Genomic DNA, 26,899 nt, shown 5'->3' on the forward strand with positions numbered 1-26,899 from the left:
GGACGCCTGCTCCCGTGGTCAACCACATCCCATCCCCCTTCAGATCCATTCATTCGTGACAGATTTTACAGCATACCATTGCAGCATCCTCTACGAAAGTCCTGATCCACGCATCTCGCAATTGGCATCGACAGAGCCATAACCCACGGTTTCTTGCGCTCCTTGTCACACTCGTTCATCATGTTCTTCTCCATGGTGCGCCTTTCCCTGATGGCAGCAGGTTTCCTCTTACCTATCCATGTCCAAGCCGTGGCGTTCAGCGTCGACAGCTTCGAAGGCATCGCCGTTGGCAAACCCATGAGCCTCAGCTGGTGGGGTGATAAGACCGTACGATCCACCACCTTCATCCATCCCAACGTATTGAACTGACGCCCGTCACGCTCTCAGCCAGTCACCATCAAGTTACTCCAAGGACCCCCAGAGGCACTCGAGGCAGTGGTGACCATCGCACGTGAGTCGATCACCGCCCTAGATGCTCATTTCAAAGACTGACCGCCAAAAAGCCAACCTAGCGGGAGACTCGTACACCTGGACGCCGACGACCATTCCAGCCGGCACGTACGTTCTCTCCATCACACAAGGAACGTGAGTCGCCTACCTCCCGGCGCGTAAACCACCCCTAGCGGCTGACGACCGCAACAGCGAAACGAACTACTCCCCCCAATTCCCTGTCGCCGGCACCCCCGCCCCTGCCTCCGCCGGCGCAAAGCCTGTGACCAAAGCTGTACCCCCAGTGGCCACCGGTCATGTCCTCCCGCCCGCTTTGATCGCCGCTCATTACCCCCCCGCCGGTTACGACAATGGCAGCAGGGGCATCTGCGCGCCTGACGCGTCCGGAAATGGCACCTCTGCCGCTTTCCCATGCGATTCGAGCGTCGAGCGGACTTTGGGCCATTTTCCGCGCTCCGTGGCTGGGATCGTCAGGACCGGTGGGGCTATTGGTGCTGCGGTGGTGGGAATGGCTTTTGCGTGTATGTTGGTGCTTTAGATCCTGGATGGATGGTGCAATGGCTGAGGACTGGTGACTGCGGGCGGGATCTGGAACAGTGGACCAGGTGGACAAGGTTCTCGGTGCACGCTCGCAGGGTCTCTACATGCACCGTGTTGCTTGACGTAGGTTTGCTCTTGTTGTTCGTTAGCAACACATCATCCTATAATCCAAATGGAATGAGCTCTGCAAGCAGTCTTTGAATGCTCCCGGTCTATGCTTCTAGGGTATCCGCAGGCGTGAGCCAAATCATCTCTATCATGCACGGCGGTCCGTTGCAACTATGCATCCTCCTTTGTGGTCATGTCCAGCATCGACGCCGTCTTCCCCAACCCCTTCCAAAACTCGACCCTCTCCCTCAATATCTCCCGGCACCATTCTTTCATTCCGTCCAACTTCACCTTCTGAGCGACCCACGAGAACTCCCCCAGATCCAGTTCCCCCTCCCCTCGGTGCTCGTACTCCACCATCTGCAGCAACAACTCCACCTTATCGACGTCGTGCACGAACAGACTCTCCAGCGTCTTGCTCTCCTCATACTCTTCGAAGATGGCCCGTATGCCCTTCCCTTGCTCCCCCCGCCCCCACTGCCCCAACAGCCCCTCCTCGCCGCAAAGGTACTCCATCGTCTCCGCCTCCCTCCTCGCCTTCTCCTCCTTCGGCACCTGATCCCTGGGCGTGATGTCCCCGACGAGCAACTCCGCCATGTCGTGCACCAAAGCCATCTTCGTACAGTGGGGCACGTCTAGCCGGGAGCTGAGGGACGGCGGGGCAAGCATGGTGATGATGGACATGCGGTACATGTGGTCGGAGATGGATTCGCCGGACGTGATGCCGAAGCGGCGCCAGCCTTCGCGTTTGGTGGTTTTGAGGCGCTCGAGGAGGTGGAGGAAGGGGAGGGGTGAGGTGGATTGGGAGGTGGGTCGTGCGGTGGGGAGGTTTGCGAGGGCTGTTGGGCTGTCAGTGTTTGGGTTTTTTGACTGTTGAATGAGGTAGAGAAGAGGCAAGGCGAAGGAGGTGGAGGAGCGGTTATTGTTTACCTGATCGGACGGACCATGGCTCTTCTGGGGCGGCTGCTGCAGGCGGGGCGCTGGAGACAGCATCTGATGTATCATTGAGTTCGGAGTGGACGGTTGAGTTTGCATTGTCTGATGGTGAGAGTGGAGCGGACATGATTATTGATTGACTTTTGGTCTAAGCTCGATGATTCTGGTTGAGAAAGGGCGGGTCGGTGGTTGAAGGGTAAAGAAGGAAGGCAATTCTAAGAAATTGTAGGGAGAGAAAAGAAGGGAGGGGCACGCTTGCTCATATATACATGTTCTTCGTCTTTAAAAATGTTTGGACGACGATTGTCTGGGTCATGAGAACAAAGACGAGAGCATTGATGCAGCCCGGAAGCGCTTGTTTTAAGGCTTGTCCTTAGTGGGGCATACCTAACCGCTGTTTCTACCCTGCTTCTAGGCCCTCAAATGGGCTTCTAGGCCCTTTCCAGCGGATCTTCAGGCACCGTCTCGGGTCATTGTGTTTACTTCGCGTCAACTGTCCCTGGCCTACCAAAGTACCATTTCGGACCACGGTCCTGTCTGACAGTCAACTCCATTCTCTTTGATCTACCGAATTGTTTCACTATCCCAATCATTCTGTTTTCCGCTTTTCACTCTATGATGACTCAAGATACGAGACATCGAAATGAGCAAACATTCAGCTGCCTCAGCTCCAACGCATGCGGCTCCAAGCATCTCGCTACTGCTCACCAACCTCCACCTTCTTGACCTCGATAGCCGCGATGACTGGCCTTCAATCACCGCCCAAACATTTACGAGCAAGAATACTCTGCAAAACGAGAAGGCCCGAATTCAATGCGTTGAGTGGGCCTTCTACCGCTTGTTTGAGATTTGGGACCCTGTGGAGACCAAAGACGTCAGACCATGCTCGTACATGTTGAAGTCGCTTCTTGCTAATAGGGAATAGAAGCTCGGACCGTTCTTTCCTGCCTTCGTGCCGCTGCAATCCCTGAATCTACGTGCCGCCCTCTTCAGATGTCTGAATGAACTCAAGAAGAACGCAATACTGGGAAAAGATGTGATAGTCAGAAAGACCTTTTTTGACGACTGTAAGGGTGAAAGGATCCAGGAGTTGCTAGTCTCGTTTTCGACGCTTGTTCTACGAAAGGTTCTGGCCGCCGGACTCGGTGGGAAAGCATGTATTGCTGCACGGCTTGCTACAGCCAAAGCTCTCACGGCGAAAGACCAGAGGTCTTTCTTACCTTTAGCTGTTGCCCACCGAGCATCTTTGACGGCTCTCCTACACAAGAAGAAGGACTTGAGAGAAAAGTACAAGGACTTCGGCCGCACTCTGGATGCGAAGGAGCGAGAGCTAAATCAGAGATTCGAAGCTGCTGTCTCAACTCAGGATCTTCTTGACAAGAACCCCATGCCTGATCACAAGGTCGCGCGTGTATCGAAGCTATTCGAGAAGAATTGGCAGGGAGACCGTAGGCCTCTGGAGGTCATTGCACAGGGCGAAGAACAGGGAGTGGAGGACTCTTTACTGGACAGACCATTTTCGGAAACTTGGCTGCAAATATCTGCTGGCACTTTCGATGGGGCAACCGGAACCAGCTGGCAGGGTCTCCTACAGGACTTGGACAAGAGGGTAGCAACCCAGGAGGCAAGGCTCACTGACTGGAAGAACTTCAGGGAGGCAATGAAGAGAGATGACAAGGCTATATCGGCTGCCCGTGACACAAGCTCAACGTTGATACAAATCCGAGATAAGAATTCGCATGACCAGAGACAAAGAGACTTCGTCTTTAGCCCGAGAAAAAGCCCGAGGAAGAGCGATTGGGAGGTGGGGGAAAGAAAGAACGAAACATCGCCGACCCACCCGATGCGATTGAGAAAGGAGAATACTCAAGACGAGCTCAAGGAGCGGGACCCTGTTTTTAGCCCAAGGAAAAGCCCTCTGAAGAGTATGCTACCAGTCGAGGATCCAGGAGCCGACACATCTCCCGCTTACTCGCGAGCAGCTTCGAAGCAGAAGGAGACAGAGAGTGTGGCCACTCGGAATGGAGACCTAGGTGGTATTACAAAAAGCCCAGTACGAGGTAATCTGCGGGACTATCAAGAAGGAGACACCGCCAACTCCTCTTCTCATGTGTCTAGTATGGACAATACGGATGAGTCTGGCTTCTCCGAAATCTCTGACGGACAGCTCCAATTAAGCGAACCATCAGACCACACGGTACGCATTGATCACTTAGACTCAACGCAACATTTAGATCAGAATGGAGCGTCATCAACCCCCAACAATAAAAAGGACGAACCGCAAAAGCTTGAAAATAGATTCAGCGACATTCCCAGGCCATCAGACCATCCACATACGCTTTCCACCAAAAACAGCGATCCAGCCACGTTGGACGATGATGACTCTTGGATTTCTTCTCTACCAGTGGAAGACAAGCAGGAAGACATAATTGAATCTGAGTCGCCAAATGAAGACGACATACTCGCGGAGCAGATCGTCTCAATGACCATCAACGCCGTTCCAACGCCCGCAAAGTCCAAAGTGTCCCTGATAGAAAGGACCCGTCAATCGATGGCTTTGGCCAGCCCTGTCGGGCTGCAGAGTTTGCTACCAGAAGGACCTCCCTCAACGCCATTGCCTCCTATAGCCTCCAAGACATCACATCCAACTACCGATCCTAGCGGTCCAACGACCCTCCTCGAGCGCACGAGACAATCAATCTCACTGGTACCCTCAATTCCCAAAGGATCTCGCAAATCCATGCTTGACCGCCGCACTTCCAAACCTTATCCAACAAATCAGTTTGAAACACCCAAGAGACAGCTGGAGAGGGTGACTGAATTGACTCCGCCGGAAGAGCTATTCAGCCCTGGAGCAGGGTATGATAGCGTCTTCAAGAGTAGGCCGAAAATTGCGTACAGTCCGAATCCCTCGCCTAAGCCTGGTGATGATCCCGAGACGGATGCTGCTGAAGGCGAGAGGAATGGCAATGGCAGGGTTAGGAAGGGGCAGAGGGATGCATCGCCACTAGCAAGAATGACGACCAAGGTCTAGGGTTTTCGCTTGCGGAGAAAGTAGCTTCAATGAGAAAATTGAAGACCTTGAGTGCTATCTGTCATAGTCTTCGCTGATATACATTATTATGTTCGCACTGCTGATATCCCGCAGCTTTGAATACAGTAGCACGTCTCCTTCCTCACACGTGATAGATCTGCTTGACCGCCAGGATGTGCCCGGCATGACGAAGAGACTACTACGTGCCCTGATTCTTAGATACTCTCAAAAGCAATGTCAGAATAGCCTGTCTGAGACCGGGCGTGCTTCCCTACACAACCCAGGCGAATTCCAAAGACAGCGACCTTTTGCCGCACAATGCAGTGCCACGGTCTGAACCAGTAGCACAGATTCCGGAGGCCCGCAACCGGTGTCTCTTTCGAGGTCCATCGAGAGGCGGGAGTGACGACGACGCCATTCACGATTTGCAGACTTGATCGAACCTCTTGACGAGCTCCTGTGACCACGTATCGTTAGCGTCGAAACCCCGAGACCAAGTCTCCGTGACGATGGACCGGAACACTGGTCGTACCTCGAAGTCGCAATCGTCCATGCTTCCAAACACCGCGTGCTTCCCCAGCTTCTCCACGGTAACCCTCGGGCTCGATATGCCAAAGGCAACCCTGGCCAAGAATCGCGCGTCGTCCCGGACCGTGGTAGCGGCCAGAATCGCCTTGATCTTCCGCTCGTCAATACGGCCTTTGCGAGACTGGTTGTGCGCTTGGATGAATTTGACTTGGGTTTTCGTAAGACAGAAGTTGCAGTGTCCACAACCTCCTTTGGGCACAGTACCATCGTCCGCGAAATGTCTGGCCAGTTCCCGACTCAGGCAGCCCTTGGTGGTGACGAGGTCGATAACTTGCTGGACTCGTTCCATGTCGCTCTTTTCTCTGGCCTCAATCTGCGCGTAGATAGATGTGGTTATCTGACGCTTCGCCTCTTCCCCTTGCGGGAAGTCCTTGAGAACGCGGAAGCGGTTCACCACACCACTTGGCTGTAGTTCAATAGCTCCAGAGTCGTTCCATTCTTGCAGTTTCTTCACCGCGTCCGCTCGCTGGAAGCCTCCGCTACCAGCAGCTGCGTCGACGTCGATTCGCGTCCACTTGTGGGCAGTCTTGCTCATCTTTTTGAGTGCCTTGGTAACCGGAGAGCCATCCGCAGTGCGGCTCTCGAAAGCTTGAGACTTGATGTATTTATACTCGGAATACTTGGGCTTGATTGCCCTGATGAGCTCAAAACGAAGCTCGAGCTGCGCGTTCAAGAGATCCAGTGCATTTTTCTAGGGGAAGGTAAGGGGTTGTTTCCTCGTAATTTAGGAGTAGGGAGGCTTACACGGATGTCCCACTCCCTAGACTCCTCATTCAGATTCCGTTCAATGACATCCCCTGCCTTAGCATATCGGTGAAGTTCCAAGAACTCCCCTACCAAACCTTTGACACTCCTCAGGCTTGGCACGTCGGCCCTAGACCATTCCTCCATGATCTTGATGTCCTCGGCGCAAAGATAGATCATGCAGGTACTCTCCAGGCCATCACGTCCAGCGCGTCCGATTTCTTGGCTGTAACCTTCAAGGCTCTTGGGGACGGCGTAATGGACAACGTTGCGGATGTTCGATTTGTCTATACCCATACCGAAGGCGATCGTAGCGACGATGATGATGTTATCTGAGGCCATAAACTTGTCTTGAATCGTGGTTCTAGCGTCATTTGCCATTCCAGCATGATATCCATGGGCATTGAATCCGTCTCGTTTTAGACTTGCAGTTATAATGTCCGTTTGCTGTGTGAGGATTAGAATCTGTGCACTTGCAATGGAGGTCTCATACGTACATCATGTGTTTGAACGTAGACTATGGAAGGTCCTTTATGCTTTTTTAAGAATGTTTTCACAGCTTCCTCCTTGTCCTTAGCAGACTCGAATAATAGATAAAGACTAGAAACTATTAATAGACGAAGTAGCTATTACTTTTAGAGCGGCGATAGTATTTATAGAAAGGGCGAATAATAAATTTAAAATTTAGATAGTCTTAGACGAAGTATATAAACTAGTTATTAACTTAAGTAATCGAGATAGTAATATAAAGAAAAAGATTATATATATTAAGTATTAGATAGCTAGTCTAAAAAGTAATATATCGATAACTAGCTACGTTAGCGTACTAAAGGCCGATTCTTAATATTCTTCTTTACTATTAAAGAAATTCTCTATTATATTATTAGTAATATCAAAATAAGATTAAGTATTATATAATAAGCTAAATGAGATTATTATAAAGTTATAAGATAAGATAATAAGTAAAGTATTAAAGAGGAAGATATCGAGCGAGATAATTACGATAATTAATAAATATATAAAGAGTATAAATATTATAAGAAAATCTATTAGAACGACTAGAAGGCTAGCGAGTAGCGATATATATATTATAGCTATAAATAAGAAGAAGGCGAATAGATTAAGAAAAAGTAAGGATTAGACTTTAAAGATAAGTAATAACACGAGAGTAATTACTAAAATATATAGTCTTCTACTTTATAAAGTAAGAATTAATATATTTAATATTAAAGATATAACTACGATAATTAAAAGAGTTTAGAATAAGAATATTAATACGCTAAGTCTCGATATAGTATAACTAGACTAATTTAACGCGAATAAAGAGAATTATAATAAGAGTTTATTAATTATCGAATTAGTATCTCTAGAGAAAGAAAATAGAGTACTAAAAGAAGGTCTAGTTATCGATTCGAAACTATATAGCTATTACGTCTATAATAAGTAGTATAGATTAAAGTAATACTTCGTATATTGGAAATACGATTATCTATCGACTATATATTCTAAAAAGAATTACTTAGTATACGGGAAATACTTAGAAAAGTATTATTATAAAGAATATACGGCCGATACTCGTAAATATTCGATTTGCGAGGGATTATATAAGGCTTAAAATAAGATATATTTAGTAAAGAAGAGGGAGATAGCGAGAATAAGAATAGCGAGATAATAAACTTCTTTACGATTTATAATAACGAAGGAAGTATCGATTAGCTATTAAATAAGCGATTAATTAAATAATTACTTTTAGAATACGTTTAATCGTAGGCGAAATAAGGAATTTTTTTTAAGGCTAGTATTTACGCGTAATAAGTTAATAGATAGAGATAGAATAGTTAATAAGAGAGGAATTAGAGGGCCGAACCTCGAAAGAACTACTATATCGAATCTTTAGTCGAGTAAAAGAAGATATACTTTTATATTATTAATAAGGGTCTTATCTAGAAATAGATCGCTCTTTAAAGTAGTAAATGAAGTTAAATAATATAAGAACGATATAGCGATAGAGGAAATTAATAATCTCGAAAATGATAGATAGCCTCTAAGTTAAAAGAGTAATAATAAGAGAATTACGATTCTCGTTAATAAGAATAAAAAGAGATATATTCGATTTATCGACGATTAAGAAAAGAAGAATACTTAGAAAGAGAATATAAACTCTATAAACTAGGCGAAGCGAGTAAGTAATATTAATAATAATATCGAGAAATAATAGTATATCTTAGTTAGCTATTAATACTATAATATAATATAAGAAAATTTAAAATAATTATAATAGAACTCTTCGATAATAAAAAGATCTATAATATCGATATAGTAGTAATTTAGAAGCTCTTAGAGAAATACTAATATAAATATATCGTATTATTCTCTAAAGAATAGATTTAACTTAATCTATCTCTATTATAATAATATATAAGTATACTTCTATATTAATAAGAGAATATTATTAAAGTAATAATATTTATTATATTACTTATTAAACCTCTATACTCTTAATATTAAATTCGAAAATAATAGAATTATATATATATATAATATTTATAACCTCGACGACTAATAAATAGATAAACTTAACGAATTATATAAGACGCTTATAAAGTCTAAGAATAACGAATAGATTATACTAGGCGACTTTAATCTATACTATATAATATAAGAGAAATTAAATACTTATATCGATAAGAGAGTAAAAGAACTAATACTTATAGCGAAAGAATTCGCTATAAAATAAGTATTATTAGTAGAAATAATAATATATAAAGAAAACTATTAAATAATAATAAATCTACTATTCGCTACTTTAGTATTAATAATAAATATTATTAACTATAATATCGAAAATAATTTCGAAAGCGAATCTAATTATCTTTTAATTTTTATAAAGCTTAAGCTAGTCGTAATAGAGTTAGTATTAATAATACATCGAAACTTTAATAAATTAGATATCGAGGTTTTAAGAGAGATACTCGCTAGAGCTATAATATCGAAAGAGTATTTAATTAATTCTCTAGAGAAATAATAAAAATCTTATTAATAATAATATCGATTATTAAGTAGCGATTATTATTAACTCTATTTAAGCGGCTATAGAGAAGTTTACTTTCGATTATTAAATTATCGCTATAATCTAGATTAAGATTTATATTAGAATATAAGAAAGTATAAAGGCGTTATAAATCGCTAAAAAGAAGTTGAAGAATAACGCTCTTAAAGAAAGTATAAGATAAGTATAAAGTCGCTAAGAACTTTAAAAATAATCTAATTAAGAGAACTATTAGAAAGGCGTTTAGAGAGTTCGTAGTAGAGGCGTATAAGTCGTTATAAATAATATAAAAAAAGATTAAGTAGATTAGAAAATAACTTATAATATAGATATATCTCTCTTCGCTATTTAATAAAGATAAATAAGAATATAACGAATTAGATTTAAAGATAGATCTTCTTATAAGAATATTCTTTTTATTATTAATATAGACGAAGTTAGATAATATTAGCGTCGATATAACGTACTTATAAGTTTATCTAATAAGTATAATTATTATAAATAAGATAAGAAAGACTATAACGTAAGATATCGTTAAAGAGAGTATCGAGAGAAAACGCGATCTCTAATCTAATTCTTAAGAAGATTCTAAAGTCGTTACTTTCTTATCTATATAGAATATTTAATATATATATAACGAACGACTACTATCTAGAGCACTTTAGAATATTAATAATAATTATTCTTTTAAAATCGGGTAAAGATTATTTAATTTCTAAAGAATATCGATTAATAGCTCTACTTAATACTATAGAAAAGATAATAAAGTTTATTCTTACTAGAAGAATAGCATATCTTACGAAGATATATAGACTTCTACTAGTTATATATATAAGAGGCCGTAGATTGCGGTTATATAAATATAATATTTACTATCTTCTAGAAAGAATATATTAAATCTAAAACTCTAATAAAGTAGCTACGATATTACTACTAGACGTTTTAGATATATATAATAAAGTCTCTTATTCTCGACTACTTTATAATCTTTAAAAGCGAAAAATCGATATAAGAGTAGTTAACTAAATAGAATCGTTCTTATTTAATAGAATAATAATATTAAAAATAAGCGAATACTTTATATTAAAGACTCTTATAGTAATCGAAATTTCTTAAGAATTACCGCTATCGCCTATACTTTATCTCTTCTATAACTTAAATCTTATCGATAAATATAATAATCGCGTCGACTTAGAAATAATAGCTATCGACTTTATAAACGATATAGACCTTCTAATAGTAAGAAGACTTTATCGAGAAAAATTATAACGCTTTTTATAAAATCTACGATAAAGTTTATATAAAGTAGACGTTATAATATAAATCGAAGTTTAATTCTAATAAATATTAACTATTATATCTTAGTAGAAAATAGAGATTTAGCTTAAATTATTCTCTATAACTTAATAAGAGATAATATATTAAGGCGAGACGCTTTATTCGCTATCTAGAAGTCGAAATTAACTTTAAACTTCTATAGAGCTATTATAATAAGAAGATTCGATTTAAGACTATTAAAAGTATCGATATATTAGCGAGAATTATCGAATCGATATAGGGTAATAATTATAAGAGTATAAGATAGCTCTATTAGGCGATAATTATTTTATAAATAATATATTACTACTTAGTATAATATTAGCTCAAAGATACTATCAACTATAATAAAACTTATCTCTTATTACTATAAAGAATTTAATCTTAGATAGAGAGAAAGATAATTAAAGTATTTAAGATTATATTTATTTTAGTACTTAATATAGAAGTATATCTTCTATTTTAGTTAAATAATAGCTAGATAAGATTATCTTAAAAGCTATCTTATAAATCGCTATTAGTTTAATATATAGCGAGATTATTAAATTATAATTTAAGCGATAAAAATCTAAAAGAAAATCTAAGAAGAATAGAAAACTAAGTTTACTAAAGCGATATATTAATAGATTTAAAGAACAATATAGCGATATTAATAAGATTAAGAAACTACGCTTTTTTAGCGTCGCCTTCGACTAAGAGTCTTTTAAAATAATAATTTATAAGATTAAGAAAGCCGCTAAAGAACTAGCTAAAAGATCGATTAATAAGAGATATATAATAATATATATAGACGATAGCGGGATTAATAAAAAGATAAGAGTATTAGCTATATCGTTAGATATTAATTCTACTTTTAATATCTATTTAAGCTTAAGCGACTAATATACGATATATTCGACGAAGTTATATAATATTCTTTAAGCTCTAACTATAATAGTTATATACTAAATAAAATTATAACTTAGTAGAGTTATAGTAAATATAAATAATTAAATATTAATTTAGACTATCAAAGATTCGAATAAGTATTTAAAATAGATCTATATAATATAGATAGTATAGATTATTAATTCGCTAAGATATCTCGAGATAGTAATAGAATTATACTAAATTTCGATATATATTAATATTAATAATAATAAATAAGCGAATAAAGAGGTGAAGAAGGCTATTAGCTAGCGAGAGCGAGTAATTTATAATAAAAGAGTAAAGATAAATACTAACGAAATAGTCTAATTATTAATTATATAGATAAGAATAATATCGATAATTAAGATAGCTATTAAAGACTACGCGATAAAATAATAAACTATTAAATAGATTAATAAGAAGCGAGGCGATATTCTTAGAAGAATTTAATTAATATCGTCGAAATAAATATAACTTCTATATTCGAGAGTTAAGCGCGCTAAGACGTCGCTAATAACATAAATAAAAATCGAGAAAATAGATCTTAAGGCCTTTCTTTATAATCGATGAATATCGAATATAGAGAATAAAGAATATAAGTATAAAGCGAAGTAGACGACTCGATATATTCTTTATAAATATAAGCTATTTAATAAGAAGCGAGGAATATAATAGATCGAAGAAGAAAGAAGAAAGATAAAAGAGAGGTTATTACTTATAAGGATATGCTAATAAAGCAATAAACTACGCTACGCCTCTATAGCGGCGGACTTTATAAGAAGTATTAGGCTTATTAGATAATATTAAGCCCTTAATAAGAACTAATAATAAGAATTTACTAGAGTAGGCGGTTAAAAAGAAGAATACGATTAAGACGGAGAGGGCCTTAGCGATATAGAGTATACCCCTTCCTAAGAATCAAGTATAATAAGACGTAGAACCATGACGGTGACTTATATAGCCTCATTTATTTGAGACTATATAATTGGCCGAAAGGATCAGATAGATTACGTAACTCGCAGCATGTTAATGATGCGCTCTTCAACCTCCGACAGTTGCACTTCGGCATCTTCGATATGACAATCCACGAGCCAAAAAGCCACGAAGAGGCAGAAGCCTTCAAACTGAGCGAAATGTACAACAAGCTCGGCTACGAAATCACCCAGCTCGACTCGCCAGCCCAGCTAGGCGGAGGCTATGACTGGGGTAAGTGCTTCATCCCCCCTTTCCCGATCCCTTTCCCCCTTGTCTGAAGTCCATACTAACCACACGATCCCTCATCCAGGCCACGGCGAAACAACCTTCGGCCACCTCCTCGGCGGCTACGACGCCGGCTACTACGGTTACCTCTCCAGCCAAGTCTACAGCGCCGACATGTTCCACACCGTCTTCGCCAAAGATCCCATGAACCGGGAAGAGGGCAGGCGGTACAGACACATGGTGCTCGAGAAGGGAGGGAGCCAGGATGAGATGGAGACGTTGAAGGGGTTTTTGGGAAGGGAACCGAACGGGGATGCGTTTTACCGGGAGCTGGGGCTGGCGTGAGGATGGCGGTGGTGATGGGGGGGGGGGAGGGGAAGAGAAGAGGGGCTCGTAAGGGGATTGGCTTGGCGAGAAACGGCGTGTATGATATCCGTGACTTTGGGTGGCCTTTGAGTATGATCCGTTGCGGCTTGGCTTCAGTACTTGGTATATCTCATTCTTCTATGACAACAAACGGAAAACTTCTGACCCTCGAAGGAATCTGTGTCCCAGAGCATAAATGACTCTTCTATCCTGCTTCCTAAACAGCGGAGAGTCTAGCCTTTCATTAAGCCATACACCGACCTCTAAGCCTCAGCTTCAACCTCCTCTGTCCCATCCTCCTGCGCCTGCCCCTCCGCATCACCATTCACACCATCCTCCGCAGGAACCTCCTCACTCACATCCACCAACGTCTTCGTCTTCCCTTCCCTCTCCATCGTCAGATACTCATCCCATTCAGGGAACAAATCCGCATCTCCCTCCCCATCGGCTGGCGGTACGCCCAGCATCCTGCTCACTTTACCCTTGGAGCTCTTCTCCAGCCCCTCCTTCCACCGCGCAACGACTTCCTTACATCGACTTGGCTTGTAAGTCTGCGTAAAAAGCACAGCCTCGGCGGTTCGGTTGGTGCGAACAAGGAGGTCAATGCAGCCATCGATATCGCCCAGGTGCCAGAAGCAAGAAAACGAGATGTTGTGAGATCCCGCAAGATCTGCTTGAGCGGTCAATTGCCGCAGTCCATCGATATTGTTAGTTGCCGTGTGCAACAGCAACAACGACCCCATATCCTTAGCGTTGGAAAAACACTCTTCGGCCAGCGCAAGGTCCCAAGCCGTAAGCGCAGCATCGCCAACGGTTTTCCATCTATGCTCGACATCAGCTTCGCGAGCGATTTCAAGAGCGATGGGAAGATTGTTGAGGGCGAGAGCGAGATCGAAGCGATGTTCCGGGTCCGTCGCGACCTCGAGGGCCATTTCTTTATAGCCTTGCCCCTCAAGGAAACGGGCGATTTTATTCTTCTGGTCATCCGCAACGTCTTCGAGAATTTGAGCAGCTGAGTCCATGTCGCCGCGGAGGACGAGGGTCTGGTATTCGACGACAGAGAGGGAGAGAGCGTAGGAGATGACATTGACGTCTTTGTCGGCCACGTACGCCTTGCCATCGCGAGGAAGGTAGCCGAGGAGGTACATGGGCTGGTCGAAATGGGAAACAGTATAGGTTTGGTCGCCCACGAGGTAATTGAGGCGGTTGGTGCTGTTGGTGTAGATGAAGCAGTCGCCGACCCATTGGCCTGTGCGAACGGACTCGTTGATGTCGGTCACCACTTCGAAGGCGGCTTCAACGCCATCTTCGTCGCCGAGACCCTGTTGGAGGGCTTCAACGTAGTTTTCGCGTGAGAAGCGGAGGACGTAGAAGGTCTCTTCACAGGCAAGCGTAACAAGTTCACCAGATTCGGACCAGTACACCTGAGTACACGTTAGCGTTGTTCCTATGCAAATAACGAGGCCAGCTCACATTCTTAGGATCAACTTCTATCCTCCGCACCAGAGCACCCGTCTCCCAGTCAAAGAGCCCAATCCCACCTTGACCCCGTACGCCTAATAATACACCGCCGCTCAAACCTTCCGCTTGAAAGCCCACATCAATGCCATTGCCTTTCTCTTTGAAGTTGCTGAAGATCTTGACACTCAAAGCCGATTCTCGTATCGCATAATCATTCGTCTTGGTATTAACGCCCCACGCAAAATCCTGAGCAGACCCGAATGCTTTGTTACGCCAAGCAAGAGCAGTGTAAATAATGTACTCACCATCTCCGCAGACAGAGACGAAACGACCATTGGGAGAATGAGTAAGGGTCTGGGGGTAGATCTCACAGTTGCCGAGCTCCTTTGATGGCAGGCTTATTGGAGAGCCATCTTTGATAGTTGCATCACCACCTTTGATCATGGCGGATAGTATCTCGCTGTGCCGAGCCCATATGAGTTTCCCTGAATTGTCCATTGACACAGCTGGCTCTTCACGTCCCATCTTCACTACCACAGCACCATCATCAAATCCCACGGCAACGCCCTGCTTCCCACGCTGGTAGCTGACACACCAAGCTCGTTCCAAGCCATATGTCAGAGACTGCTCTAGTCGGTAGGTATTAGCATGCCATATTTTGACGGTACCGTCTTCCGATCCAGAGATGATAATTGGTAGTTCGGGATGATAGCAGGCGAAAGAGACATTGCTGGTATGGCCTTCGAGAGTAGCGATGAGTGACTTTGTAGTGTAATCCCAAATCTTCACAGTCTGGTCATCCGATGTGGTAAGAAGGTATGGTTTGTCAGCCTGTGGGTAGTAGTCGACGTGATTCACTCCTTTGGTTTCATGCGCTTCTAGGGTGTAGTTTGCATGCCCTGAGCCAAAGCTCCATATCTTGACCGTTCTGTCTAGACAAGCCGATGCAAAAGTGTTTGTGTCCTTGGGGTTTATTGCCATGCCCATAACGTAGTGACTGTGACCCTCATACACCTGCACACATTTCCAACCCTTGTCCCAATCCCATAGCTTTATTGTCATGTCATCTGAGGCGGTAAGAACGAAAGGCTGTGTAGGGTGAACAATAATAGCGCGGATGTAGTCAGGGTGAGCTTCGAAGGAGGTGATTTTCTCGGAGGTATTGTAGTTGTAGACACGGACTTGGAAGTCATCTGAGCCGCACACAATCCAATTCTTGCGGGCGATGAAGCGCCCTGCTCGTACGGGAACATCGGTGAGCTCGAAAGTTTTGACAATCGCCTATGACATCTCAGCGCACCACCTTGCTATAAGTAATGCTGGGGCCTACCTGTGTTTCGTATGACCATATATAAACATGCCCTTCAATCAATTAGCTCTGCTAGCGTCTTGAGCCATCTTTTGGGTGCGAGTGATTGATTCGTACCGCTGTATAGTGTGGTGAGTATCTAGGAGCTGTTAACCTATGCCTGCAATACATGTGTAGCGTGGGGAAGATACCCATGGCTCTGTGGGGTGAAAATCGATGCCCTTGACTCTCTCGGACCTAGCAAAAAGCTGCCTCTGGAGATTCGCGTTGAAGTTAACCATCTTGATCATGGGAGTAATGGTATGTAGCAGCTCTGGAGCTCAGCCAAGCTTACCTTGACGTCTAGACGCATCTTTGCGCCTTGTGCTCAATGCAGGGGAAGGTGCATACGGAGTGCCTCGGGGCGGTTCAGGAACACTTTTGCGAGGGAAGTTGTGATCATCCACAAGTCAACGTTTGAGTTACGGCTAGGGTTCAAGTAGGCATCTGGAATAGCAAAAGCTCAACTGTAGGGCGTTGAATTGAACAGCTGGCAGCGGACACATCGGACTTTCTTTCGCAGTCAAAATGCCAAGACTTTGGTCGCTTACACTCAGCCCTATGGCGCTGGATCATCAGGGATATCATCTTGTGCCGCTCGCCTCGTCCGTTGGGATAATACCAAAATCATCGAGTTCTCCAGAAGTGTGTCACAGGACCTCTAAAAGTGCATAACATTTGCTACTGAATTGACATACTCGGAAATGGCAGACTACTCCCTCTATCTGAATGTGGGCTGTCATGCAAAAAAGGTCCATCTGTGCCCAAAACATCATCTGCCCGGGTCTACTCGTAAACTCGAAGAAAATGAATATGCAGGGTAGACACCATACTCTAGAGAGGGACTAAGGATTCACTGTCAGATATGGACCAAGACTAGTAGATCTAGAGGAAAAGATGATGAGATTCCATACTATCTATGCACGTTCTAATCCAAACTATCAGTACAAACTATCAATAACCAATAACGTGATTTCCCAGTCAGCAGAAGTGTCCTCCTTGGTACCCATATCAAATCCTTCGTCCCAAAATTTCACAAGTCACTTTAGCGAGGGGCTGACGGCTCGAAAAGATAAGCAGGCAGCTCCGCAGGTAATTCTGGCAGCATGCCAACAGGTCCAGCATCATGCTTGACACTTCCCCCAAAATTTGCTCGTGCGGCACGGTGAGATGCGTTCCTCCAAGCCACCGATTCGTATTGTTCTGTGCTGAGCTCCTCATCCAAATGTCGGTCTTCCTCATGTGCTTTGCGAATTTTCTCCCTCAGCTTCGCTTCGGATCGGTTAGTTGATATCCTCAAAGCTTGTGGCTTCAGTTTGGCTTCGGTGCTCTTAGTTGACACCTTCGAAAGGCGTGGCCAAGTAGCAGTCCCATGTTCTTCGTCGAGTCGACGAGTTTTGTGCTTGCGGAGTTTTATCCAAGCCAAGCCGATCATGGAGAATAGTATGAAAAATGCAAGGACGAACCACCCGTCGAACTTCCCGCAGGCAAGGCGCTCGTCGAAGCCGGTTGGTGCTTCGCACATAGCAGTGTCGCGTATTGCTAAGATATGCGACTTGGAGACGTCCGCAAGATGGAGTTGGCGGCTTGCGAGGTTATGTGTGGGGTTGATGGTGCGTTTTGTGACGGGACAGACGGCGAAAGTGACGTTGTTGACATCGGTATTGGTAGCATAGAGCTGGCATTGAGGTGGAATCTCGCCAGGGATGTACAACTTCATGCCGCTAGGGCCGTTGCTCTGGTGAATAGGTATAGGTCCGGTTCGTCTTGATATGGGCTTTCCTGGCGGTGCTTGGGTGGAGCCGATGGAAGGCTCTGGAGGTGGAAAGTCCCCGTGATGTTGTTCAAGGGCCTCGAGCTTGATGCCAGTGGGAGTATTAGCTGCCTCGTCCTCAAGGATAGGGCCGGTGCCGGCGCTCATAGGAGGATCTGGTGGTGGAAAATCCCGTGATGTTGTTCAAGGGCCTCGAGCTTGATGCCAGTGGGAGTATTAGCTGCCTCGTCCTCAAGGATAGGGCCGGTGCCGGCGCTCATAGGAGGATCTGGTGGTGGAAAATGCCCGTGATGTTGTTCCAGGGCCTCGAGCTTGACGCCAGCGGGAGTATTAGCTGCCTCGTCCTCAAGGATAGGGCCGGTGCCGGTGCTCATAGGAGGATCTGGTGGCGGAAAGTGCCCGTGATGTCGTTTTAAAGCCTCGAGAGTGGCACCGGTGGGAGAATCAGCTAAAGTCGAGAGGTTAGCTGCTGCCGCTGAAGCATATTCCTCAACGAAGGGCCACGTACCTGTGCTCAAGGAACGGCTGGGTGATGGGTAGCGGTCTCGGGGGTGGACGAAGCCCGGTTTGGTGGTGTTCGAGGCGAAGTCGGCAGAAGAAGTCTCGTTGAGAATTTGGACCGGCTCGCGTCCTCCAGGGGTGGGTGAGGGTGGAGGGGGGAAGTTTGGATGATGGCGCCCCCAAGAATCGGCATACACGGCAGCCTCTTCACCGTCGACACCAGCCTTTTGAGCATCCATGCTATTGCGAACGGAGGAAGCGAGGCGAATAGCGGCCAGATAGGCACTGACGTCCTCTTGGGGGGATGGGTAGATGGTTATCACGGGACGGGTTTGCGTTGGTGTAGACATGATGGATGTGGGCTTTGGTCTCTGAGATGGTCGATGGTCGAGTTGGTGTAGTGTAAGATGGAGAGTTTAATTCGAGTATCAAGGGGATTAAGTACCCTGAGCATGAAAAATGAGTATTAAAAAAAATTGGAAAAAGGGCTTTTTTTTTCAAATTCTGCCTGTATTGCTTGGCTTCTTGCCCTATTCCGGACTTTGAGAGAGATATCTCCTCTTGGCTCTAATCCACAGAACTCTACCATGAGTCAAAGGATAATGGTACTATAATAATGCAATTTTTGAATGATGCTGAGGGAACGATACAAAAGTACTGTTTGGCGGACAATGGAATCTGACTTCTCTGAAAGTACAATTTGGAGCACAGCGGGTTAACACATTCAACAACACGCAATTGAGAAATGAGCCAGTGCCGTAATATCACAAGTCACGGTCGCGTCAAACACTTCCTACAAAGCAGTCGAAAGTTGTCACACATCTCTGTTTTCGATATCAGCCCCATCGATTTTGACACCTGCTCGGGCACGCCCACACTCGCCATCTTTACTCTGATAGTCACTGTGATTGTTATTATCTTCATCGTCAACTGTTTCCTCATAGGCAAACATCAAACCGGGGACAAACATGAGCTCACAATGCCTGAAAAAGGTCAAGAGCCAAGGTATGGAGGAGAAAATGTCTGAAGCAATTGACGGGACAATGAATACTTCGGAGGATAATCTCAACGATAGCCTCAACGATGTGTTAGACCCTGACCATACATCAACCAACGGTGAGATAACGGACTTAGATCACTTACGTAAGAAGGCAAAATTGGCGCACGCTCCATCCTCATCTTTTGAAGCATCTTCGAACAACACCGACAGCGCGGACTCAAATACATTGAACAGCAGCATCTATTCAAATGATTATAATGCAGCCAATATCTTGCAGTCCTCAAAATCACGCATATGCCCGGAGAAACTCTCATCCGGACGTCAAAGCACCACTGCACCAGAGGAGTATCTTGCGAAAACGGTCCACAGCATCTCAGAATATGGGGCCTCTAGCGATGAACTACTAAGCCCTCCTGCATCAGAAACCTTTCACGCCAAATATCGCAAATCCAGTCCGGACCTCATGACCCTCCATATGTTCACTGGAAAGATGAATGGGAAGACCCCAATCTATGTGCCTGTGTACAAGCGGAACAATTTCGGCAAGCTATTGAAGCTGATGGAGAATTGGTCCGGGCATTGGGTGTATATGGAGCTGAAGAAGTTGACGGAGGAGGAGCTTGACGCAGGATTGAAGATCTTGGAGAAGCCTAAGGCCGAGGTGGTCTTGCAGAGTTCAGAGCCTAAGAAAGCAGTGGGCCGTCGCAAGCTGGCAGATTTTGGCCTTCGAGAGACGAAATCGAATGGCGGCCGGGATTGGCTTTGAGGTAGTCGGAAGAGAGATGTATTGCTGGTGGACAAAGGAATAGTGATGATCTGAGGACTACTGCTAAACGGAAGAGTGTCGTTGAGCAGACAAGGCTTGCTGCTAGACTCGAGGATTAGACGTCAATAGATGTGAATGCACTGACTCAACCCCAATCTTGCATATTTTAAAGCAGGCAACGGTAGATCTTCATCACGCCAGATTGCAATGCAATTGAAATGTCTTTTTGCAAAAACAAGGGGTTACGAAGCCCACTTGATCTGCTTTCACAGTACAGAAGCCCCGTATCAGAAAAGCGGCTTCAGTGCTTCGGCTGCTTTGACTCTGGCATGTACTTGTAGGCATTGAGGTAAGAAGCCGCCACACAGGAACAAAACTTGCCTTCGAGATGATGGTTGTAATGTTCGAAATCCGGTAATCCTGCCAATCTTGAGATAGAGATTGTCAATTGACATAGGTGCACGGCCAATAGGGCGATCGAACCTTAACTTCAGAATAGCGAAGAGAGCCCGGTGTCGACAGCAACTTACCCTGCACTTTACGCCTGCGCTCCCAAGGAAGGACTTGCTGACAGACTGAATCTTCCGTCACTAAACGCTTGAGATAGTGGTGAATTTCTTTTCTGGGAGATGCCCAAAGCTAAACCTGACCGCACCTCATAAGTGTTCTCGAATTCTGTGAGCCCTTGACATAGAGAGGCACCCAGACGGAAGATTGCTCTCGTCCCTAGGTATTCGCCTACCCGTTCACGTGAGCAGGAGGGCAGCCTCCAGGCATATATTGCTCTTATCCCTTGACCTCTCAAAGTGCGTCTAACATGTCGGTGGCCCAGCTGCAAAGGTCTCCCATGGTATTAGAGGATGATGAACAGCCAAGGCTCCTTTCTCCAGGGAAGACTGGCTCACAGGGAAGACATGAAAGTTGTAGATGTTCCGGTCAACTATACGACTCTCTCCATGTTTGAAGCACAGAGAACCTTTTGGATAGTGTCCCAAAGGAAAGGCGAACAGACTGGCGTGTGAAAGGCATGGCTATGCCACCAATGCAATGCTAGGTACAATGCGAGGCATCATGATCCGGGTTCAGGTATACAAGGCAACGGAGCTAGATGAGTATCCTGCACACACGGACTACCGCGGACAGATTGAAATACAGAGCGTCGACGTAGCACGAGATGGAGAGGCAGAGTGGAGAGCTCAAGATGTGCGTTTGGCAGCAGTGTCGAAGGCCTGCTGTCTCGCCTGCTTGCTTAGTCATGCCATCGATCGAGTAAAGTAGTTATGCATTGAGGAATGATGGATCTTAGATCTGTCGATTTGCTTACCATCGTTACTTTACTCCTTCCTCCACACATCACGGAGTGCAGAACTGTAGCGCGATAAGTGGGACTTTTACTGCACATTTTGATCTACTGGTGAAATACCGCACATTTCTTGGGCCGGGATCAGGTCAGGTTTGCACAAGGGTATTGATCATGGGCAAAGTTTGGGATTCGTGGGGCAGCAGTCAAAGTAGCAGGAAAGCGGCTTTCCTCAATCCTTTGAAATCTGACGCTTTAAACATCAAATAATTTGCGGCTTTTTTTCGTAGAACATGCGTACAAGGTCCTTGGCCAATAGTATTTTGTTGGAGAGGCTGGAGAGGCTGGAGAGGCTGCCGGAGAGCTTTGGTTATGCTGCTAATGAGATGCACTAGAAATTAGAGTAGCCAGGAATGGTCAGAAGTCAGGGAAAAAGACAGAGGCGGTTATTTTGGCGCAAGACACTGACGTATCTCCTGCGATCCCGGAGCAACTTCCGGTAGCGCATTGTTTACAGTCTCTCCACTCTCCATTCTCCATTCTCCACCCTCCACCAAGGCACCAACGGCTCGCCTGCAAAGCCAAACACGGCTCGACCAAACGTCGATACATACATGTAGGTAAAGCACTCGATGAAAAAGAACATGTGGGTTTCCAGGCTATTCTTCATTCAATTTTACTACTTGGCCGGCCACTCAGTTCTCGCATTCTCCTTCTTCTTTTGCTGCCTTCTTCCTCCTCCCCTTCTTCATCATCCTATTCTTCCATCTCGACTTCAATAACTACATCCACCCCGTGGTCGTAAAGGAACGAGGTCTGGTAGGAGTTCTGGCAGCTATGAGGGAGTAGGGTGATGGTGTGGCTTCTCCCCCTGGCAGCTGAGACTGTCGCGATGCTGGTTTCTTCTGCTCTCACGCTCAATTTCTCTTTCTGCTTCGTCAATCATCGCGACCAAGCCGTCAACTAGGGCTCGGCATTCAGTATTACACCTGGACAGTATCACTGCAAGTCTCACGCGAGATAAATAAGGTCAGCACTGCGCCGCATGCCATCAATTTTGGTAAACCACCTGCATCACCTTGACCAACCCTAGGGTATCTGCCAGTGCGCTCAGCGGCCCTCCTACGCTATGCCCGCAAGATCTTAAAAATGCCGAAATGTTGCCCGCCCTGCTGTCTTCTACCCCGTTCATTTCGCCGTCTCTGTTCCTCATCATCATCAAATTCCTTCACGTGAATTTCCGACACCTGCGCACTGCCGTCGCCACTGCTTCGATCCCACCACCAATGCTTCACGACCCCAGGCGATCTTTGTCCGCCAGGCTTCTGCCTGTGCATCAGTCGTTCAATAGGCTTCCAATTTGCATATACCTTCCACTGGAACTCGAACCCCGCCGACCCTGTGCAAACGCGGCCACCACCTGTCGCTGCCACTCTCCAGGCCAGTCTTTGGCAATTTCCGGGTCGATTCGAGGAAGAATCTGATCGAGCGGCTGTGTGTAGGATAAGCGGGTACATGTATCCAGGATGTCATCCATAACATAGTGGTCGAATGAACCCATGATAGCTCTCATTTCGTCTGAGAGTTGTACGTCACATTCCTCAGCCGTCTGGCAGAAGAGTGACTGAAGTGGGCCGCACAACGCAAATCCGGCACTAGTCTGCTGCAATACCTCCAGGCAGAACGCCACCGTATCTGAAGCTGGAGGCTCCTGTGGTGAAAAGCGCACAAGACCATCACAAACATGGACAAGGCAAAAAGTCAACAGAGGCATGGAAAAGCGTGCCGAGTAAAGGCGTCTCGCATGTGCAAGGAGTTCAACGCTGCTTCGAGCGTGGAATACAACGATACGAACCAACTCAGCATGATCGTCGGGAGAAAACAAGCCGCAGTGGAGAAGCGGGCTGACATGCTGCACCAAAGCAGTGTGATATTGAACGCTAGAGACAGTCAGCGCATACTCCAAGCATTCGAAAGTAGAGACCTACTGAAGATACAGTATATGCGGCAAGGGCTGATCCGCCACGTCGACGTTCGCGATCACGGACGGCAGGTCCGTCTTCCAGTCCATGTACCTTCTGTATACTTCAAGAAACTTTTCGGCTGATATATTACCTCGAGCACCGCAGTACAGGTTGAGACTTTCATCGATAATCCGGAACAGCCCCGCTTGATAGCAAGCTGCCACGATCGCACAGCTTGGTCGAGTCGGAAGTTCACGCTCATCACCTGGATGTCGGTAGAAACGCCACAGAGCGTGATCTCTATCCATATTGACGTGTCGGAAAATAGCCTCTCGAGGCCTCGGCGGAGCGTAAAGCTTCTGATATGTGATACTAGCACAAGCCCTGGGCCCGTTAGCTGAGCTCGCCTAGTCGACTGTGAGTTGCCCTTGACATACGTATTGAGCGTATGGAGACCCCAGACTGTGATTTCGTGCGCTTCTTCCGAGAGCTGAGGTCCATTGCTAGTCTTCAGGTTGTCAACTGCAGATCTCAGATATCCGATGGCTTTTCTCGCCTTGCCGGAACTCAATTCGACTAGGAACATGATTGCCAACGTCTGTACGGAGGTCATGTAACTATAGGAGGAAGGATCCAGGGTTGCTCGAGCTTCGTCCATGAAGCCATTTCGCAGTGTTGCTGCATCTATGCGGTTACGTCTGTCCCCAACGTCCTCACTTTCGAGCAGGTTACACCCCATCGCACAAATGGCATTGACTAAGGATGCTGAACAGTTGGTGTGCATGTTTTCCCTGAAGTCATGTTTGAAATCTATTTCGCTGAAAAGCATGTGGACCGGGTGCACCCAAGTGAAGTAGAGATCGAACAGGTGCCCGATGAGCTTGTGACTTATGGTGACCTTGGTCCATGGGATCTCTGCTGCTGATGGACTGGAGCTTTGGCGACTCAGACCGTCATCCTGCTGGCATTGCGCTTCGTAAAGCTTGACTACATCGATCAACCTACGGTGAGTGGTTGGCGCTTCAAGGCCGTGTGCGAAGTCTGGATTTTCTCGATGGAGCCACTCAGCGATGGACTGGTGCGAGTCGCCCCTACGAAGTTTGCTGATGATCTCCCGGTCGTGGCCATTGCTCCCGATGGTCTCCAGTATCGTCTTTTGCCAGGCACCTTCTTCCCGTAAGTTTCTGTTGTCTGCGTCCAAAGTATGGACGTCGTCTCTTATTTCACGGTTGTGATCCTGAAGGTTGGCATTATTCTGTCGCAGATTCTCGATTTCCTTGATGAGGTCGTCTTTATGCGTTTTGGTATGAGGCTCGTAGACGCATCTCAGTTTGCGTGCTGCACATCTACCGCAAACATTTGGTCTGGTCCCGTCACACTAGAGAAGCACAAGCAAGCCCGCAAATTAGCTTTCACTGAAATGAGGACGTATACATGATGTGCATGCTCTGTGGCGAAGGCATCATCGGGTGGCATGCACGCTTCATACCTTCTGCCTGGCCGTCCTGCAAGGAGTACAGGCCATAGTGGACACGCTACCGGCAGTGCGCCGTTTGCGTTGAGGTACATCCCCACCACTGCCAGAGCCACCACCACCACCTCCAGCTGCTCCGCTGGTGCCCCCACTGGTAGCAGGAGTAGCTCCGCCGGTGCTCGAATCGTTGATGACTTTTGCAGAAGAGGAAGAAGATGATTCTGCTTGCTGATTCGAGGGAGCCAAAGATCGAAACGCAGACATGTTGTGTGCAGTGATCAAACCGTTGGAGACGTATACTTGTTATGTCGTTTATCTGTATTGTGGCGAATGGGAATCGTGCTGGAGTGTCAAGGCTGAAAAGGAAGCGGTTTGGTTCCACTGAAGAGCACAAAATTCGAGCATCGAGCATGCAAGATTGTATCATGATCGATTTTGACACGGCCGACCGTTTAATCCTTGAGCTGAAATTTGAGACCCCATAAGGTACAGTCTTGAGCCTTGAGATGGCGGGAGAAGAGCTCGTGCTAAAATATTTTCGGTTTAACGTGGGAAGGCAAACGGAAAAGAGCCCCACGTCGAATTTATCGAATACGATTATTGAAATCCCCATCGGCCCTACTACTACTACTACTACTACTAATACTACTACTGCTCCTATTGCTACTACTGTGCCTGATTGCGTTGTCTTCGTGGCAACAAGTAATACATCTCTCTAGCCTCTACCAAACTACCATATACTTAGGTCATTCCTACCTACCGTTCAAGAAGCCTGCCTCCGATCGTTTTTACAATGTCATCATTATGGTACCTGGAAGTTCGCAGGTGTCATACGAGTACGCGTGCGAAGCCAATGACGTAGCTCCAGAGTTCATCGGTTTTCATCTTTTCCCGGTCCTGCCAACATTGACAAAATACACTTGTCCCTTGCATGTATTCCATGACTATGTAGGTAGGTAGAGCAGCTACCACGCGATCACGATCTCTCCACTTCTGGACCTTCAATCTCATCGCACAAGACAACCGATACTCTGCATTTTCCACGGTATACACAGAAGACACCTATGACCCTCTGCTACGCCATTTGGGGGTTCGATACACCGACAAAAGTCTTCTCGCTGAGCATCGGGTAACTTTCTATTAGGGTCCAGACTGGCCCTGACCCAGGAATCAGCTGCGCCAATCCCCAGACCCTGCGTCTCTAGCTAGAGAAGCCGAATAACTGCATTTTCCGAGGTTGGATGGAGGCATGCAGAAAGCCGCCCTACCGCTATGCCACATGTCGAGCTGGCTTCTCTCCGTGTCCGAAAGGAACAATTTGACCCATGCTCTAGCAATGGTGTACTAACGTACAGACCGCAGAGAAACGCTCAAATGCCAGTGCATTTCACGAGTCATTGCGAATCGGACTCACTGTCTCAGCGCCCAGGATCCGACCCTCCACGACTCTCATGCATCGGAAATGCTTGTTTGTTCTTTAGTGCTACCTTTGTATCGAGGCGGAACGGCTGTGCACTTCGTTCGATGCTGGGAAAAACGGACAGTCGCAAATCGGTGCCTTCAGCAAACAAACCTTAGTGTTATAATGTCACCTGCGGACTTGGTTTGCTTCGCTGTAGTCTTAGGAAACTTCTTCTCCATATATCTGATCATCATGCATCCCTGCCCGACTCTTCCCGACACCTCCAATATTCCACTGTCGTAATCTTGCTTGAAGATGTTTGGCTCGTCCCCACAATACCGGATTCATTCTCAAAAGGCCGTGGCGGGAGTGAGGACTGGCACTTGAAAGTGAGAAACCATTTGTGGCGACAAACATGCCGATGAGTGGGTGGGGGGTTGATATGCAGGATGCAGAATATGGAGATGTGCCGCGGAATAACATCTGCCATGCATGTAGAATCGAATTTTACAACATCTCGATGACCTTCCGGGTCCCGTCTCGGAATCTGGCATCCGGTTGTTTTTTGCGATTTATGAATTACGATTACGCATGCCTGGATAGCTGCACAAAAATCTCCAGCGGCGCCCTGTGGAAATAGTGACACGAGACATAGACATCCCAACACA

At 45.6% G+C, this 26,899-nt stretch overlaps 10 protein-coding genes across 10 annotated transcripts; 4 read left to right on the forward strand and 6 right to left on the reverse strand.

The window, feature by feature from the left end:
* Nucleotides 1–180: 180 nt before the first annotated feature.
* Nucleotides 181–988, forward strand: HO173_000715 (uncharacterized protein; the record flags this gene model as incomplete). The annotated part of the gene is made up of 4 exons (XM_037302664.1): nt 181–327; nt 388–451; nt 504–585; nt 643–988. 4 exons carry the CDS (start codon nt 181–183, stop codon nt 986–988), a joined length of 639 nt encoding a protein of 212 aa, XP_037170171.1.
* A 281-nt stretch (nt 989–1,269) lies between these two features.
* Nucleotides 1,270–2,161, reverse strand: HO173_000716 (uncharacterized protein; the record flags this gene model as incomplete). The annotated part of the gene is made up of 2 exons (XM_037302665.1): nt 1,270–1,937; nt 2,029–2,161. The coding sequence occupies 2 exons, from the start codon at nt 2,159–2,161 to the stop codon at nt 1,270–1,272; spliced, it is 801 nt and encodes a 266-aa protein (XP_037170172.1).
* A 516-nt stretch (nt 2,162–2,677) lies between these two features.
* On the forward strand, nt 2,678–5,068 carry HO173_000717 (uncharacterized protein; the record flags this gene model as incomplete). Its single annotated transcript, XM_037302666.1, has 2 exons — nt 2,678–2,908; nt 2,960–5,068. The coding sequence occupies 2 exons, from the start codon at nt 2,678–2,680 to the stop codon at nt 5,066–5,068; spliced, it is 2,340 nt and encodes a 779-aa protein (XP_037170173.1).
* Nucleotides 5,069–5,486: 418 nt separating this feature from the next.
* Nucleotides 5,487–6,781, reverse strand: HO173_000718 (uncharacterized protein; the record flags this gene model as incomplete). The annotated part of the gene is made up of 3 exons (XM_037302667.1): nt 5,487–5,525; nt 5,601–6,347; nt 6,401–6,781. 3 exons carry the CDS (start codon nt 6,779–6,781, stop codon nt 5,487–5,489), a joined length of 1,167 nt encoding a protein of 388 aa, XP_037170174.1.
* Nucleotides 6,782–12,751: 5,970 nt separating this feature from the next.
* Nucleotides 12,752–13,220, forward strand: HO173_000719 (uncharacterized protein; the record flags this gene model as incomplete). Its single annotated transcript, XM_037302668.1, has 2 exons — nt 12,752–12,881; nt 12,961–13,220. 2 exons carry the CDS (start codon nt 12,752–12,754, stop codon nt 13,218–13,220), a joined length of 390 nt encoding a protein of 129 aa, XP_037170175.1.
* Nucleotides 13,221–13,504: 284 nt separating this feature from the next.
* HO173_000720 (uncharacterized protein) lies at nt 13,505–16,363 on the reverse strand (the record flags this gene model as incomplete). Its single annotated transcript, XM_037302669.1, has 6 exons — nt 13,505–14,665; nt 14,715–15,983; nt 16,033–16,064; nt 16,129–16,150; nt 16,203–16,265; nt 16,346–16,363. The coding sequence occupies 6 exons, from the start codon at nt 16,361–16,363 to the stop codon at nt 13,505–13,507; spliced, it is 2,565 nt and encodes an 854-aa protein (XP_037170176.1).
* A 732-nt stretch (nt 16,364–17,095) lies between these two features.
* HO173_000721 (uncharacterized protein) lies at nt 17,096–17,770 on the reverse strand (the record flags this gene model as incomplete). The annotated part of the gene is made up of 1 exon (XM_037302670.1): nt 17,096–17,770. One exon carries the CDS (start codon nt 17,768–17,770, stop codon nt 17,096–17,098), a length of 675 nt encoding a protein of 224 aa, XP_037170177.1.
* Nucleotides 17,771–17,967: 197 nt separating this feature from the next.
* HO173_000722 (uncharacterized protein) lies at nt 17,968–18,675 on the reverse strand (the record flags this gene model as incomplete). Its single annotated transcript, XM_037302671.1, has 2 exons — nt 17,968–18,272; nt 18,333–18,675. The coding sequence occupies 2 exons, from the start codon at nt 18,673–18,675 to the stop codon at nt 17,968–17,970; spliced, it is 648 nt and encodes a 215-aa protein (XP_037170178.1).
* Nucleotides 18,676–19,293: 618 nt separating this feature from the next.
* Nucleotides 19,294–20,091, forward strand: HO173_000723 (uncharacterized protein; the record flags this gene model as incomplete). The annotated part of the gene is made up of 1 exon (XM_037302672.1): nt 19,294–20,091. One exon carries the CDS (start codon nt 19,294–19,296, stop codon nt 20,089–20,091), a length of 798 nt encoding a protein of 265 aa, XP_037170179.1.
* Nucleotides 20,092–22,727: 2,636 nt separating this feature from the next.
* On the reverse strand, nt 22,728–25,093 carry HO173_000724 (uncharacterized protein; the record flags this gene model as incomplete). Its single annotated transcript, XM_037302673.1, has 4 exons — nt 22,728–23,331; nt 23,380–23,739; nt 23,793–24,733; nt 24,845–25,093. 4 exons carry the CDS (start codon nt 25,091–25,093, stop codon nt 22,728–22,730), a joined length of 2,154 nt encoding a protein of 717 aa, XP_037170180.1.
* Between the last annotated feature and the right edge of the window lie 1,806 nt (nt 25,094–26,899).

This window comes from Letharia columbiana (assembly GCF_014066305.1).
Source record: "Letharia columbiana isolate WasteWater2 chromosome Unknown Sc0000001_s0, whole genome shotgun sequence".
NCBI classification, from domain to species: domain Eukaryota; kingdom Fungi; phylum Ascomycota; class Lecanoromycetes; order Lecanorales; family Parmeliaceae; genus Letharia; species Letharia columbiana.